Source organism: Hemiscyllium ocellatum, chromosome 26, assembly GCF_020745735.1.
Source record: "Hemiscyllium ocellatum isolate sHemOce1 chromosome 26, sHemOce1.pat.X.cur, whole genome shotgun sequence".
Taxonomy (NCBI): Eukaryota; Metazoa; Chordata; class Chondrichthyes; order Orectolobiformes; family Hemiscylliidae; genus Hemiscyllium; species Hemiscyllium ocellatum.
This window is the reverse complement of record NC_083426.1, coordinates 48,210,260-48,228,137: the sequence shown is the minus strand read 5'-3', so window position 1 is coordinate 48,228,137 and position 17,878 is coordinate 48,210,260. Positions and strand designations below refer to the sequence as shown.

Here is a 17,878-nt window from a genome sequence, read left to right as displayed (position 1 = left end):
CCAGAAGCATGATTTATGTTTTAAACAAGATCAAAGAATAATGCCCAATGGCATTGTTGCTCTGCCCACAGCACATGGACTGCAATGGTTCAAGAAGGCAACTCACCACCACCTTCTCTAGGTAATAAGTGCTGGCCCAGCCAGCAATGCCAATGTCCCACAAGTGAAGAAAAAAAAGATTAGTTAACTATTGCTGCAAAGTATTTAATTAAGAAATGATAACACTAATGCCTAACCTGCAGGCACAAAGTTTTAAAATAATCAAGGACAGATCATACAAATGAAGATGATATTGAGGTCAATTTTTACTATCATTGCAGATTTGACTTGCTTGAAGATTCTCTTTCCAAAGTGAAGTGGTTGAAAAATTTGAAGTCAGTTTCAGTACCTATGATGCTTTCTTTAATTGAGTGGTTAGATGTTGCTCCCATTAAACAGAACAGATCCTGGGAGTGAGTGCTGACTCCTTTGGTGTGACTGCAGCTCTTAGTTCATAGTAACCTGCTTCAGTACAGCAGTCTGTGATACCTCCTCGTTGGTGTTGAGATGTTTCTCCTCAGATCTTGACAAAATTATTGCTCATATCCAGACCTACTAACAGTTCAAAACTTTAAAAATGGCTGCTATCCAAACTACAGAATCATGTTTCCATACTAAGTATTGGGTTAGTTCAGGTCTGCAAAAGTGACACATCCATTGGTTTTTAATTGAAGTAAGTGATTAACTTATTCATTATCTCAGTCATTAACTTTGAAAGACCTCTTTCTTTCAGGATTTTGGAGAGACATGTAAAGTTAATCACACCTCCATAGATACCATTGTTAATGAGTTTCTGTTCACCCTTGGAAAAGTTATTTGAATTTCAAAAGCTCCTTTCAGCGTCTTCTGGCTGAAAACACAAGTAGTCATGTGACATCTGGAAACTATATTGAAGGCAGATTAGCTTCCTATCTAATGTATTGTAACAAGTTATTTGTGGCAGTAGTCTTTCACAATTGTGCATACCCTGCTCAGGTGCACAGCCATTCAATAACGTTCATACTGGCTACACAATACAATCAGTGAAATTAATTGACTACGTGAAGTTTGTGCTGTAATCCCGCATACTGTTTCCTGTGCCTATATTCAAACCATCTCAAGATAGCAACAAACTAAACTCAATTATATAAGCAACTTTACATATATAAGCATGCATATAAAGATGATCAAAATATTAAAATTTATTGCACACTTATGTAATCTTCACGCAACCAAAGCATGTGATACTGTACCACTTTTGGGCTAAGGGTAAAAACACAGATGAATCTAAACCAGATTACCTTTGATTCTGTTAAAACGACATTAAAAACCAGCTTTAATATTTAAATTGGAATGTATATTTGCTGTTTGTGTTATTTCCAATACATACAAATTTTCTTGCTGCTTCTTGGGGTATTCGATACTTGTGATGAGCTTCCACAATATAATCCAGAAGTTGTTGTTGTTCAGGTGTGAACTCAACTCTCTCCTGTATCTGTACAAAAGAATGGAAAGTATTTAAATGGAAATGAATGTTCTGCCACAATGTCTGTGAATAATAGGTGGGAAGGCAAATTGGATGACATAAAAAGTCAACAGTGGACAAAAACTTGTCAGGTAGATTAAAATATGAGGAATTGGGAGGTTATGCATGTTGATAGGAAGAATAGAGGAGCTGAATATTATACAAATAGGACAGTATGGCAGAAGACTGCAGCACAGAGGTATTTGAAAGTCCTTGTGCATGAATCATGAAAACCTAGTATCCAGGTTCAATCGGTAAAAGGGAAGGCAAATGGAATGTTTCCCTTTCTTTCAAGGGAAATTAAGTTAGAAAAATAGGAAGCCTTGCTAAAACCGTGTAAGGCATTAATCAGACCATATCCACAATATTGTGAACAGATTTGTGTCCCGTACCTAAGAAAAGATGTACTGGCATCGGAGAAATTTCACTCAGTTGATCCTAAGGTATGAAGGGATTTTCTTATGAGGCGAGGTTGAGTAGCTTGAGACAATTATCATTAGAGCTGAGAAGAATGAGAGGTGATGTTATTGAAACATATAAGACTTTAGGGCCTTAATGTAGATACAGAGAAGTTGTTTTCTGCTTATGGGGGAGTCTAAGATCAGACAGCATTGTCTCAGAGTAAGTGTTTGCCTATTTAAGACAGAGATGAGGAGGAAATGTTTCTCTCAGAGGGTGGTGAATCTTTGGAACTCTTTACCACAGAGGCTGTCAAGACTGGTTTGTTAAGTGCAAGCTGAGATATACAGATTTTTAAAACATTAAGGGAATCAAAGGTTAATGGAATAAGGTGGGAAAGAGGAATTGAAGATTATCAGATTAGCCATGATATTATTGAATGGTGGAGCAGATTCAATAGGCTGAATTGCCTACTTTTGCTCCTGCATCTTATTGTCATATCATTTCACTTAATCCAGTTTATCAGTCCTTACCTAAATAGATACATTGTGGAGAGTCACGGAATTAGATTTGCTGTGTATTTTAATTTGATTTGTTGATGTATGGTATGTTATAATGCCTTGATGGTTTTATTTTATTAATTCAGAGAGTTAGAATTCTGATTAATTGGCAGGGTCAAAACACAATCACAGTGGTGAACAACAATTTATCTTGTGCACATCAATATAACACTTCACCAGTTCACTATATATCAATTTCTAAAAATAAAGTCATCCAGCAAATGTGCACAGGGTCACACAGACCTGCTGTATGCTTGATAGCCAAGCAATTGATATAGGCAACCATCTGGATGAGTAGGAGGTGGACTGAACAGAAGAGTGTAATTCTTTGAAATACAAATGCAACACTATAAATGCAATGTGCCCTCTGAATTGCCATAATGATACGAACTTTACCATGCAGTACTGACTAGGAAATCCATCAACAACAGATTCAATATAAGACATAGTACAGACAATATAGTACTAGACTGAATTCATAATATATTGTCAGATTGGAGCCAGATTAAGGATTGAAAAGCTATATGGAAGAACAGGTATTAGCAGATATTGGTAGGAATTGCAGTTAGGAAATTGGCAGTTAGGGAGGCAAATGCAATTCAAGGTTTGTGTAAAGATTTGTAGCTTTGGTGCCAATTTCCATAGTTCTGGTTTGTTTTCTGAGCTGGGAAGTTGATTTGCAGATGATTCGTCCCCAGCACTACAACAAACCAGCAGAACCTGCAACCATAAGCAGCAGGAACAGAACCAAATAAATTCCAGAAGACACAGTACAGCAACGCTTCACAGAAGGCTCCAAAGCACTGAAGATGTCACCTAGAAGGGAATGAAACATCTACAAATCAACTTCCCAGCTTGGCGAACATACCCAATTGCAATTGCATTGTTAGCATTCATTTCGAGATGACTAGACTACAAGAGCTGGGATGAACTGCTGAGGCTGCATAATGCTCTGGTAAGGCCACATTTGGAATATTGTGAGCAGGTTTGGGCCTTGAAGGGTGTTTAGAGGGGGTTCACAAGAATGATCCCAGGGATGAAAGGCTTGTCATATGAGTAGTTGAGGACTTTGGATATGTACTCGGAGTTCACTAGAATGAGAGGGGATTGAAATTTATAGACAGAGCTGTGTTTGTAATGAGTACCAAGCTAACCAATCTAGAGAGTTGCTGATAGCTCATGACACCCCCGATAGACCATTGATAAAATAGGGAATTGACCTTTTTACTTTTGCAGGAATTGCAGATTGCCATTTTAGCTACAGGGAGATGGGCCAGCTGAGTTCATTCGTTAGCTGCTACAATATTCATAACATAGTGATGAGGGATAATTACCCTTAGTTCACAAGCTGCTTCATAAAGGATTGGGAAATTCAACACCATACATCATTTCCATAAGAACCCCAGTCAAATAGGAAGGCTGAGGCAGCACTGAAAGTCATCAAAGCGATCACACAGTAATCAAGCAAATCCCGCACAGATGCAAACAAGGCAATCCTTGAGTGGAGAAACACACCAACTGAAGGCACGGGAAATAGTCCAATACAAAGATTAATGTCGTAGTGCACCTGAACTTGCTTTTCCATAACAAAAATGCTACTGAATCCAGGCAGGTTTGTGTGGAAAATCAAGGAGAAAGAGGGGGAGAAAGACATTTTAATTTGATGAGGCTACCGAACCGTTTTCAGAGTTGACATTGGAGAGTTCAAACCTTCAATGCTCTCTTCAATTATTATTATCAGCTTGATCATGTAGGGTGGAAGTGAACAACCAGATATGCCATAACAATTTTCAGCATATATGTAAAACTAGAGAAGCTGTTCCTCAGCTGCAGGCAGCTGACCATGGAGAAATGAACTCAGTAGCTGTGCAGCCCACAGATGACCATCAGACCCAACCATCCACAGCTGTCCAGTAATGGAAACTGAATAAATACAGGTACTCCAGCAACTGCAAATGCTATGTGAACAGACTGTCTGGGGAAGGAATATCACCCAAAAGAACAGTCAATGACAATTCACATATGTCCAATTAAAAAGACAGTATACAGTAATTTAAAGACCATGTGTGGAATCTTCCTAACCCCTGAACAAGGTGGGCAGTGGCGAGTCAGTGGTGAAAATATGGCAAGATTGGGAAAGTGAGAATCTCAAAATTGAGAAGAAAAGTCCAATTTTCCAGGCAAGATAGCAAGATGAAAATAGTAAGTCATGAATCAATTTGCATGCACTAAGGTCTTGTTGCTTCCTAACCTTGCCTCACCTATATGCAGTTTGCTACTTGTCCAGACAGTGAGGAGAAATTAGAAGATGACAATTCCTGATGTGAAAGTCTGAGTGGTTAGTTGGTGGTCTGCTGCAGCTCACCAAATTCTTATCCAGCCATTCATTTTATCCAGCAATCCCCAATACCTCAGGGCATGCTACTGAGCAGTGACCGCCTCCATCCTCTTTCCATGTAGATTGGCATTGGCAAAGGACAAACCTCACCAAATCATCAGATCACATTTTGGGCTCACTTCTAACACAATTCAGCACTTCAATACTGCATTGAACTGAATGAATATCATGGTTCTTAACTTGTTTTCTTAGTGATCACTCATTTGGATGTTCACAGCATCCCTGCCTTGCCTTGCCTTTTAGCACATTCAGATAGCAAGGCAGCTTGTCGTGTTTGGCAGCAACAAACACTGAAGAGGGTCTATGATCAGTCAGGAGGCTGGTCCTTCATCAGTTAGAAAAGTTGAGGTGTCCCAAAGTGACTGAGTAGGAAGTGCAGAGAACAAGGAAGGTTAGCAGTTTGGGAGATGAGGTAGATGAGAGCTACTGAGACAAGTTGCTGCCTGCTGTTGATTGAGAGTAATAGATCATGTGCATTGGTTAGAGATGTGGATGAAATGGCAAAGTGTGAGGCAGGAAAGAGTAAACAGTAGTTTGTGGAGAGGTTTTACTCTTGGAGTGTTCTTCTGGACCTCACTGACCCAAATGCTCCTTCAGACCAGATTTGACATTATGTGCAGCTGGGATTTAAATATGGTGCCCGTTACATGAGGACCAGAAGGTACTTGCACCAGTAAACATTTCAACTCTGCTGAGTGCAAGATAGCATGGGAGTAATGCCGTAGGATATGGTGCATTATTAATGAAGTGAACAGTGGATAATTTGCACAAAATAACTTGTTAAATCTCACAATGAGAATCTGTCTATGAACTTATCAGAAATATGGGATAGAAATGCATTACTTTACCAATGTGCCTCCTGGCTTGCCATAGACATATGACCTATTTCACAAGGTACTGGGAAGCTTCATCTTGCAGCCAGTTCAATAAAGGATACAGCACTGACAGCATTGGATGAACAAGCCAGAACTTCAGACGAACTATTATGCAGTTAGAATACTGTTATACTAGCCAAAGCTAATAGTAAATTCCCTTTTTGGAAACAACAACAGCAACACATGGGCAGCAACATCAGGCATTTACAGAGCTAGTTGCCATAGAAAAATGTTCCTAAGCATTTCACTGAAATGAAATCTAAATATGAAGGTTGAGTCAAACAACTGCAATGCAACCATAAAAGTATGCATAAGACAGTGTACAATATTTGAATGACACATTTCAAATGACGTCAAAGTTCACATTTCAGTTCTGACAATAGAGTTGGGTATTTGATGAATGTGTGAAAATTTGAATAACAGGCAAATAATTCACAATTCCTCTGACTCCGCTATATAAAAGAAATCCTTGCCATGAAGCCATTATCCTTTCAAAATAAGGAATGTTGTTAAAAGTAATCTTCAGACAGAGAGTTTTCTCACACTAAACCCAAATCATTTTACCTTCCCAGCCTTGGTTGTGGATGAAACCTGTTTACTGTCAACTCCTTCTTCTTCCATCTTTATGTTACACAATAGGTCCATGACTTGCTTGGTGTTTTTCCGCAAACGCTTAGATTTACACTGAATTTCTGTCAACAAACCTATAAAAATTTAATATATATTTTAAAAGACCTACAATAACAAGTTCAAATTTTGTCATGAAGAATAACTAACGTTTTCTTTGCATTTTATTGTGGTGAGCCAATCCTTCTCCATTATCCAGAACTGGGAACTTGACCCCCAGAAACCCGGCTTCTTCCCTTTCTTACTCAGCAGCATCTTTCTAGGTTGCTGAAGAGATAATAATACCATGGAGTCTCTGTAGGACACTGAATAGAGTAAGAGAGAGACTTATGTGGAAATTGTGGTACTTCCTTGCATTCTATCCAGCAAGTATTGCAAAAATGATTACCTATTTCTTTCACAATAATTCTTTCCCCTTTTTGTAGGTCTTCTTTAGCCTCTAGTTCTTTCCTTCAATTTAGATCACTTGTCTGACTTTCTTTCAGATCTTTCTACTTCTTCCATACCCTAGTTTGAGGCTTATTGGTTTTTACATTCTTCCTTTCAACTTAAAGTTTAACTCCTCCCCAAAGTTGCCTTTTTGAATATTAAGGATAAAATCTATAGAATTTGCTCAAACATACAATGATACTGAGGTGAAAATAGGCAATCTTTCTCCTGAAAAGAACATGGGATTGGAAACTCAGCATGTGGATAAATGGGATCCTGAGGTTGGGAAAATTCTACATGAACCTGAGATATTGGGTATTTTGTGGATGGAGACAGTGGCATAAGAATAGAGTTTGTAGTGAATCCAAGCACTAAGGCTTTTCCCTTACCATAATTCTCAACCTTTCCTATACCTTTATTCACTGAAGTAAACTGTAGCCCTTCTAAGACAAACAATGTGAAAACACACAAGCAAAGCAAGAAAGCAAGGAATAAATAAAATGATTTAAATTAATTCCTCATGCCCTCCTTCAAAATAGTGCTATGGGATCTTTTCCATCTAACCATGCAGAAATACGTTTACGGGTTAAATCTGTAGGGATCTCCAAGAATGATGGGTGCAGACGTTCAGAGACATTCATTTGTAGAGATATTCTGAAATAACAGAAGGCAGCCCATCATGCTAAATAATAGAGGAACTATGTTGAAGGAGAAGAGTGCTGGGGAATTTAAGGATGAACTTCGTGAGCAAGGGTGTACTCATGCAATCATAAACTCACACAGCACAGAAACAGATTCTTCAGTCCAACCAAGTTCATGCCAACCAAGTTTCCCAAACTAAGCTGGTCCCACTTGCTTGCGTTTCGCCCATGTCCCTCTAAATCTTTCCTATTCACGTACCTATCCTACCTTTTCAGTGTTGTGACTGTACCTGCATATACCACTTCATCTGGCAGTTCATTCCACATATGAATCTCCCACTTTGTGAAAATGTTACCCATTAGGTCCATTTTAAATCTTTCCTCTCTCACCTTAAAAATATGTCGCTTAGTTTTGAACCAACCCACTCTGGGAAAGGACCTTTGTTATTCACCTTGTCTCTGCCCCTCATAACTTTATAAACCTTGATAAGATCACCCCTCAACCTCTTACAGTCTGGTGAAAAATGTCCCAGCCATCCAGCCTCTCCTTCTCACTCAAATCCTCCAGTCCCAGCAACATCCTGGTAAATCTTTTTTGAACCCTCTCCAATTTATAAGCACAGGCACAGTACCAAAGTCCAACTACCATTTGGAGAATCAGTTAACGTGTGGATCCAAAATGGAAGCTGGGTGGATATTAGTTTACTGAGAATGGGATCAAAGGAGTGAGGAGGAGTTTGACCAATTGTGAGTTTGGAAGATTTGGGGAAGAAAGGTAAGAGATTTGAGAGTACAGAGATGTTTATAGGATGCTCTGGGAGTATAGAGATGGTTATACCATTCCCTGTTTCGGTGAACAAGAAGAGAAGTAGCAGCTGAACTTATAAGGTACAATATTTTAATTAATCCATTTACTTGTATGGATTTAGAATCAGTCCCCCTGAAGGGCAGAATTGAGTAGGGCCTTGAACGGTGTGGACTGTCAAGTGGCATAATCATGTGAGACCTCCTGTGAGGCCTAATTTGAAATTGAGAACAACTTGCTGCATCTTTTACAAACAAAAAAAAAATTGCTGGAATAAATACATTCAGCATTTCTGGCAGCAGCTGTGGAGAGAAACCAGAGTTAATGTTTCAGGCCCAGTGACCCTTCCTCAGACTGTCCTTCCTGTTGTTGTAGATCATTTAGCTTTTTGCTGCATCTTTTAACCAGGTACTGGGCGCTGAAGTGCAATTCTCACTAGGCAATGAAAAGTTGCCTGCAAAGGAGAGATTATTACTTGTTAATGACATTATTAACTGCACATCTGACTTCATTAATATGCAGCTTCCTATCCTATCACTGAGAAATCTGGGTACTGAAAACCTTGACATGGTCATCAGGGTGGGTATCTGGCGAATTCAGCTCGCCACTTGCTCTGAAGGACCTCCATGTTGGACACCTCAGGTTGCACTCCATGGGCACTGGCCCACATGAATCCCACATCCACAGACGTTGGCATCTGACATTGCAGGCTCTAATATCCCTCACAGGACACAGATTTATAGAATGTGCATACATTTTAAATACCACACCTCAGACTGAACTGATAGACTGTGTGTCTGTGTGTGTGTGTGTGTGTGTGTGTGTGTGTGTGTGTGTGTGTGTGTGTGAGTGACAGTGAGTCAGATGATCTTCTGAGTTGATTCAGTAGTTTAAATGCGGCAACCATCATCTTCCATGTAAAGGGACAGCAAAAACAATATAGGCGCAGGAGTACTGGGCTTTTCAAAGGTTGTATAATGCACCAAACTAATTACCATGAGTTCTTACATTGATCAGATCAATGAAAGTGGTACCATGATTCTCTGATTAAAAAGATTTTTTGTGTCAAGTTCTAGCACTGCATTAGCTGGTACAATACTACACTTGAAACAGTTTTATGTGTGAGTGAGCAGGGGGAGATCTTCCAGGATATAGTGAAAGTGGCAAAGGATGGGACTTTGTGGGAGGTGATGACAGGAGCAGAGCCCAAGTGAGTGTGTGGCATTGAGAAATGATGGTGGCACACTAGTGGAATGGAGAAGATCACTGACCTTCTTCCCACAGCACTGCGCATTCCTCCAGAAGGATGGGATTGCACTGACCTGGGTAGCAATCTCAGATCTAATTGGCGTGGTCTGGTGTCTTTGCTCTTACTTTTGGTGCTAGAGAAATTGAATATTCTTCCTTGCCACCATCCCATCCAGCAGAACGTCCAGGTTCCTGGCCAAAATGCAGGGCATGAATTCTCCCCTCTCTGGCATGACATGAGCAAACGTCAGGAACTGAGCTGGGCAGCTCTGAACTAATTGCGCTTGTCTGGCGCACAACCAACTTTTAAAGGTTGTACCTGTGCCAGTGCCAGGGCTGCCTGTTCATTCTTAAAAATCCTGCAAGTAGAGAGCTATTGTGAATACAGTGAGTGATAGAAACAGGCAAGGGGAGGTTCCATAGAAGCAGGGTTGGTAGTTAACGAGATGAGTTTGGTAAGATGTGGATATAAAATTTGCTAGGCCTCAGAGTGAAAAACATTTCGAGAATTCTATGAACCTGATACTTAGACAAATGTTATGAAATTCAGACTGTCTTTATTTTGTGCACATTGTTGGAAGTTGGAATGCAGGTGGAAAGGGAAAAGGGTTTTAGGAAATCTGAGATAGTGAAGATAAGAAGACACATGTAATCTTAGTTCTCCGGGATGATTTAGGTTACTGGATAATTTTGGCAGAAGACAATTGGGTCTGGTGGTGTTAATATAGTGTAGTTGACTATGGTGTTGGATTGTCCAGCCAGCCATTTACTCAATTTGAACTCTGAAAATAATAGAACAAAGTAGGCCTGTATTCAGTTTAATAATTAAAAGACTATTGGAGATTTTGCTGAGGACAGAAGTATCAAAGGTGAAGGTAAGGGAAAAGATTAGTTAATTAGCAACTGCAGCAAATGGAAGATGAAAGTCTAGGATTTGGATGTCTGTTTCCCAGACATGGAACTGTAACCATGGATGACTTTAGTTTACATATAGTTAGGGTGAAACAAACTAGCAATGGTATTGTGGAGGAAGATTTTCTGAAGTGTACTTGTGATGGTTTAATGGACCAATAAGTTGAGGAGCCAAACAGAGAATAGTCTATTCTAGAAAGACAATAAGAAAGGATTAATTAACAATCTTGTGTGCAGTCCTTCAGGAAGAGCAACTATAATATGATAGAATTCATCATCAAGGTAGAGATTGATGCTGTAAAATCTGTAGCTAAATAAAGGAAAGGTATGAAGAGTGAATTTACAAGGATAATTTGGGGAAACTTACTAAAAGAGTTGACAGTGAATAGACTATGGTTCATACTTGAAGAAGGTGTGTATGGATTACAACAATTATTCATTCCTGTCTGGAATGAATAAAATATGAAACGTGGCTCAATCATGGTTTACAAAATAAATTAGGGATAGTATTCAATCCAAGAGGCAATCAGTGGCTAGTAGGCTACCTCAGGGATCAGTGCTTTTACCCCAGTTATTCATTATATACATAAATAAAGGAATCAAATGCAACACTTTCAAGTTTGCTGATGACATAAAAATAGGTGGGATTATGAGGAGAATGCAAGGAGACTTGTGTGGACAAGCATCTGGCAGGTATATTATAATGTGGCTAAACGTGAAGTTATGTATCTTAGTCTGAAAAAAAGAAAGCAACAGTAATTATGTAAATGGTGATATATTGGGAGGTATATATTGTGTGTCCTTGTACACTAGTCAATTAAAGTAGCCAGGCAGGTGCATCAAGAACTGGGAGGCAAATGGTATTTTAGCCTTCATGGCATGAGGGTCTGTGTTCAGAACAGGGTATCTTACTGCAGTTATAAAAGGCCTTAGTGAAGATATGATCAACACCATGCAGTTTTGGTCTCCCTACGTAAGAAAGGATATACTTATCATTAGAGAAGGTGCAGAGGAGGTTCACTAGGCACTGCCAGGGATGTCAGTACTGTCATATGAAGAGATATGGGTCTGATTGGACCTGTAATGATTAGAGCTTAGAAGGATGAGACAGAATATGATTGAAACATATAAAATTCTAACAGAGATAGACAGACTAGATGCAAAGGGAATCTTTTTCCTGTCTGGGAAGTCCAGAATCAGGGCACACAGTCTCAGGATATGGAATAGACAATTTAGGACTGAGATGAGGAAACATTTCCTAGTTCAAAGAGTAGGGAGCCTGTGGAATTCTCAAACTTAGAAGGCCATGGAGACTCAGTCATTGTGAACTTGCAATGTGAAATAGAATAATATACATAGAAACATAGAAAAGAGGAGCAGGAATCGGTCATTTTTCCCACTCCACCATTCAATATGATCATGACTGATCATCCAACTCAATAGCCTGTTCCGGCTTTCTCCCCATACCTTCTGATTCCTTTAGTCCTAAGAACTATATCTAATTCTTTGCTGAAAATACTTGGTGTTGTGGCATCTACTGCTTTCTGTGTTAAACAATTTCACAAGCTCGCCACTCTCTAGATGAAGACATTTCTCCTCACCTTGGTCCTAAATAGTGTACCCCCTATCCTTAGACTATTATCCATGGTTCTGGACTCCCCAGTCATCAGGAACATCGTTTCTGCATTTACCCTAGTAGTAATATTAGAATGTCGATGAGAAGAGCCCCCCTAATTATTCTAAACTCCAGTGAATATTGTCCTAACCAATCCAGTTCCTCTTCATATATCTGTCATGCCATCCCAGAAATCAGAGTTGAAGAATGTGGTGCTGGAAAAACACAGCAGGCCAGGCAGCATCTGAGGAGCAGGAGAATCGACGTTTTGGGCATAAGCCCATCTTCAGGAATGAGGCTGATGTGCCTAGCGGGCTGAGATAAAATAGGGGGGAGGGAATTTGGGGGAGGGACACTGGGAATACAATAGGTGGAAGGAGGTGAGGGTGAGGGTGATAGGCTGGAGAAGGGGTGGGGGCGGAGAGGTTGGGAAGAAGATTGCAGGTCAAGACAGTGGTGCTCAATCCGGGGGTTGGGACTGAGATAAGATGGGGGGAGGGGAAATAAGGAAACTGGGGAAATCTATATTCATCCCGTGTGGTTGGAGGGTTCCTAGGCAGAAGATGAGGCGCTCTTCCTCCAGGCGTCGTCGTGTGGTCAGAGTCTGGCAATGGAGGAGGCCAAGGACCTGCATGTCCTTGGCAGAGTGGGAGGGGGAGTTAAAGTGTTCAGTCAGGGGGCAGTTGGGTTGGTTGGTGCGGGTGTCCCAGAGGTGTTCCCTGAAACGTTCTGCAAGTAGGCGGCCTGTCTGCCCAATGTAGAGGAGACAACATTGGGTGCAGCAGATACACTAAATGATGTGTGTGGAGGTGCAGGTGAATTTGCAACGGATATGGAAGGATCCACTGTGGCCTTGGAGGGAGGTGAGGGGGGAAGTGTGGACGCAAGTTTTGCACTTCTAGCGCTTGCAGGGGAAGGTGCTGGGAGTGGAGGATGTGTTGATGGGGGGTGTGGACCTGACGAGGGAGTCGCGGAGAGAGTGGTCTCTCCGGAACGCTGATAGGGGTGAGAAGGGAAATATATCCCTGATGGTGGGGTCTGTTTGGAGATGGCGGAAATGATGGAGGAAGATACGATGTATCCGGAGGTTGGTGGGGTGGAAGGTGAGGACCAGTGGGTTTCTGTCCTGGTGGCGATTGGTTCAAGAGCAGAGGTGCGGGAAGTGGAGGAGATGCGGAGGAGAGCATCGTCGACCACGTCAGAGGGGAAATTGCGGTCTTTGAAGAAGGAGGCCATTTGGGTTGTTCGGTCAGAATAGAGACAAGTTTTCAAACATGAATATTTCAGGCTCCATCTACATCCATTTCTACCTTGGACAAGCTATGGAGGCTACACCCTGGCTCCAGTTTGTCCCTACTCCCCCACCTCACTATTAAAGTGGCACTGTTGGGCATGAGGCAGGAGCATGTTGTTGGAAATTGCCCAATGAACAATTCCCAAATCTAAGATCAAAACTGGCTCCTAATGCCTGTTATTTCCCCACATCATTGGATACTACTGAATAACAAAAATCTACAAATCTGCAAAGTTAAAACTGACATGTATTTTAGCATCAAATGCAATTTACAGAAAAATTTCAAACTCCCCTCATGATTTACTTTACATGTGTTTATAATGTCTATTCCAAAAGAACAGGCTCTAATATTTTTAAAAAGCTAAAAACTGTATGCCCTCAACCAGCAGAAATGATTTCTCTTTATTTGTCCTATCAATTCCTTGTAATATCTTGAAAGGATCTCTGAACCTTCAAAATTCAAGTTGATGCCAATGGAGTATCAGAAAACTATGGTTGTTATAGTTTTATGACTTTTTTTGTGTGTGTATCTTAATTACTTACATTCTGCCAACATTCCTACAGCTTTGCATTTCTTCAGTCGACATTCCTGACATTTCCTCCTCATGTACATATCCATTTCACAATTCCCACCAGTCTTACATTTATACACAGCATTCTTGGTGATACTCCTGCGGAAGAATCCTAGTTGGAAAATGAGACAGTCTCACATAAATGGTTAATTAGTTAAGTAAACCAATCTTTCTTTCCTTTTTTTTAACTAATTTGTGACATTTTTTGCTCCTTTCTGTTTTGAAACCCCCCTGTATCTTTATGAAAATCAGGGAACAGAGCAAAATATGTTTATCAGATCAAATCTAATGATAATACAAATGATTTACCTCCTAATTGAAAAGCACAGAATTAAAAATTTAGTGGTAATTTATGAATGGCAAACAATCGGGTGCAGGAATGTCACTGTAATATTAAAAATGAGTAGGTGGTATAATTTTGTTTCATTGGCTATTTTTTAAGATGCACATGTGCAAGGATTCTGTCCAATATAACATTGTCTCCAGAATGGTTGTTAGGCAACCACCATAATACAAAAGTTGTTTAATAAACCTACTAAGAAGATCCAATATAGTCAGGCTGTTTATTTTCCCCGATTCTTTATTACTTCAGCTGTTACATAAGTTCTCATTAGTGTTTCTGACAACTGTTTTAATGTTTCATTTACCTTATAGCCATCAAATTTTGTCAGCAATAATTTCCCAATAAATCATTCTTCTGCTACACTTTGGTACCACTCTAGCTTATTGAGTTGCCCTCTCACCTCTGAATCATGAGGTTGCAAATTCAAGTCTTGCTTTTAAACATGAGCTCAAAAATCAAAGCTAATAGTACAGCACAGTGTGGAGGGAATGCTGTGTTTTCTTTCAATTGATACATTAAAGCAGGTCTACCTTCTCAGTTGAACATATGGTATGTTGAACAAGAACAGATTAAATATTGTCATTCTAGCCAATGTGTATCGCCCAACCAATAGCGTAAGAGCAGATTAATACATTTGTGGGAACCTGCTGTACACAAATTGGCTTCTGGGTTTCACACTAGATAACAGTGGCAATACGATTCAAAAGTACTTCATGCAATGCATTTTGAGTGTTTTGAAGCTCTAAAAGGAGCCAGTTTCCTTATGTTCTTCTATAGATAGAAGATGAAGATCAATGGAAGGACTTCAGACAGATTAGTCTACACTATCAATGTTCTATAGCTACCAATGACAATCTCACCTAACCTCAGAATAGAGGTGCACATCCTGGCTGTCTGAACTTTTGGTTGTGGAGGCTACAATTCATAACAGAGTCCTCTGCTGTGTGTAGCCAATCGACAAAAGAAGTAGTACAGACTGCATAAAGCAATCATATAGACATGCAGCAGAAATATGTGTACTTCCTGAATCACAACTTACTTCCTGAAACACATGATCTTCACATCCAATTTGTAAGGTTATCAAATTTGAACATGGTTTAGGACTGTTTCTTTTAATAGTTGTTGCAGTTACAAAATAGTAATACCTATTTGATAATATACTTAAATTGTGAAACATAGTTCTTATTATGTACAATATTGCATACTTTTAAATCTGAATATCTTCAAATTATATACAATTGGGCATACAATGGGTGAAAACTCTATTACAGTCATGAATCCAGACATATCTCATGAATGATAAATGAAGATAAAACATTGTGACATATAAATGGCATTCTTACCTTTGCATCCTTCACAGGTTAGTGCATTATAGTGATACCCAGAGGCTTTGTCTCCACACACCACACATAGCTCCTCCTCACCCTTTATTCGCAAAGATGAATGATTGAGTCGAGGTCTTTTCATTACAGGTATTCCTGTATCAGCATCACTGGGGCCCAGGAACTGTGATTTGTTTAATTCATACGAGTTAGGTGAATAATGCCCTTCAGCTGAATACTGTGGATAATAATTGTGGGCAGAATAGTGTGTTTGTGGCTGGGGTGCTGCCATTGGAGAGAATTGCATGCTGGGATACTGGTTGTATGGAGTCATCTGCAGATCTGGATCTTGAAGTGGGTAGCTGATCTGATCTGTCAGAACTTCTGCATTTAAAACAAACTAGAAATTATTGTTTGGTAATAAATCTTAACATGAATCTATTAGTATTTTGAAGCTATTCACATCAGCTTAAAGGGATTAATTGTTACTTCAGTGGAAATGTCATAGTGATGCAAAATTTTGGTATTATTGATTTTAGAGAAAACAGTTTACTAAATAAAAAAAAGGCTATCTTTAAAATGACACATATTCAGCATTGGTACATAAACAGCACAATGTACAACAGCAATAAGATACTTCATTCCCTGGCACAGCATGGTCATAATGGTACTGGACTAGTCATCAAGAGGCTTGAACCTATACACTGGGAAAACGAGAGCGATCAACTATTATATTTCCAGTCAAGAAAATATGGAATCATTCCACCTGACTGTTTAATCGAGGCAGGCAAACTGTTGATTTGAGTGGGGGAGGAACAGTTGAGAGTTTGGAAGTGTCCCTCAAACTGCACTAATCAGATTGAAGGTTGCTTAAAGCTACCCCTTGCTGTTGCTTCTGAACCCCATGATCCAGCCTCCACAGGTGCACCACCCTGTGGGAACCACTCTCCCCAAAGTTTCACTTACCTGTCCTGTGGAAAATTCTCCATCGTGGGAGTACTGTATCAACAGCAGCCGCAGTGTCCACTGTGGTGCTGCTGAGTTTGAGGCCAAAGCTGCCATGGCCAGCAGTTTTTGGTGGCCAGGACTTCCTTATCCCAGGCATAAACTCTGATAGAACTCACTCTGGTAACCAATTGGATTATGATTGTTGGAAGATTAAATGGTTTTTTACATCTTGACAAGTCATGGACTGATTTCTTCCAACCTCGGGAGAGACCAGCTATGCTCTGGAGTTGCACCATACCAGTTAAACCATACCAGTAAGTAAATGAGTTGGGTTTATACAACAAGTGATGATAGTTTCGTTGCTACTATTAATGAGTTAGGTTTTATAATCCCAGGTTTATTAATTAAATTTAAATTCCACCAACTGCCATATCACCAGAGAATTAGTTTGGGCTTTTAGATTACCAGACTAATGATATCACCACTTCACCATCATCTTTCCTAGCCTCTAATAGCCTTGCAGTCACTCTGTTGTACCAAATCACTAATGAAATATGGAATAAGAATAAAATTAAATGGACTATGCAACAGTAACTTAGGGACTGGAAAGGTCAGAGGGACAGCCTGCAAAATCTTTCTCACTAACATTGGAAGACTTATGTCACAATGAGAAGAACTGACATATCAACGATGGGCAACAGCCTGAAAGAGTCATGCTCACAGAATCATATATACAGCCAATGTACAGACATCACCATCACCACCCTGGGTAAATACTGTTTCACCAGTAAGACAGACCAACCTGTCAGTGATTTACAGGGTCTCTAACATTGACTCCGGGCCTCATGACATCTCATTGCATTTGGTCAAACATGATGAACTGCCAGAGGAAGTGGTAGATGCAGGTACAGTTACAACTTTTAAAAGACATTTGAATAGGTACATGAATAGGAAAGGTTTAGAGGGATATGGGCCAAAAATACAGGCAAGTGGAACTAGTATTGTTTGGGAAACTTAGATTTCATAGACGAGTTGGATTGAAGGGTCTGTTTCCATGCTGTTTGTCTCTATGACTCAGTGATTCTATGAACAAGGAAATCTCCTGCAGTTTACCACTTACTGCATTCCTTGAGCTGAACAATCAATATACCTTCGTGTTCAACATAACTTGGAGGAAACACTAAGAGAAGCAAAGACAGAATGTAATCTGGGTGGAGAACTAAAATGTCTATCACAAAGATCACATCACTACTGATGGAGCAGGCCAGATCCTAAAGGCATACTTGTTGGTGACTTGAGGCAGGCGGTGTGAGGATGAAAATAAAGGAGAAACCTACTTCAATTGTC

The 17,878-nt window shown here is 39.9% G+C and overlaps 1 protein-coding gene across 1 annotated transcript in view; it reads right to left on the bottom strand.

Annotated features, from left to right (window-relative positions):
* LOC132828233 (bile acid receptor-like) overlaps positions 1 to 17,878 on the bottom strand; it is a 90,210-nt gene that overhangs the window by 42,365 nt on the left and 29,967 nt on the right. The window contains exons 2-5 of the mRNA XM_060845193.1: positions 15,605 to 15,967; positions 13,890 to 14,030; positions 6,340 to 6,479; positions 1,409 to 1,513 (exon numbers count right to left, since the gene is read on the bottom strand). Of these exons, the coding sequence (XP_060701176.1) occupies positions 1,409 to 1,513; positions 6,340 to 6,479; positions 13,890 to 14,030; positions 15,605 to 15,967 (749 nt within the window). The remainder of the gene's footprint in view (positions 1 to 1,408; positions 1,514 to 6,339; positions 6,480 to 13,889; positions 14,031 to 15,604; positions 15,968 to 17,878) is intronic.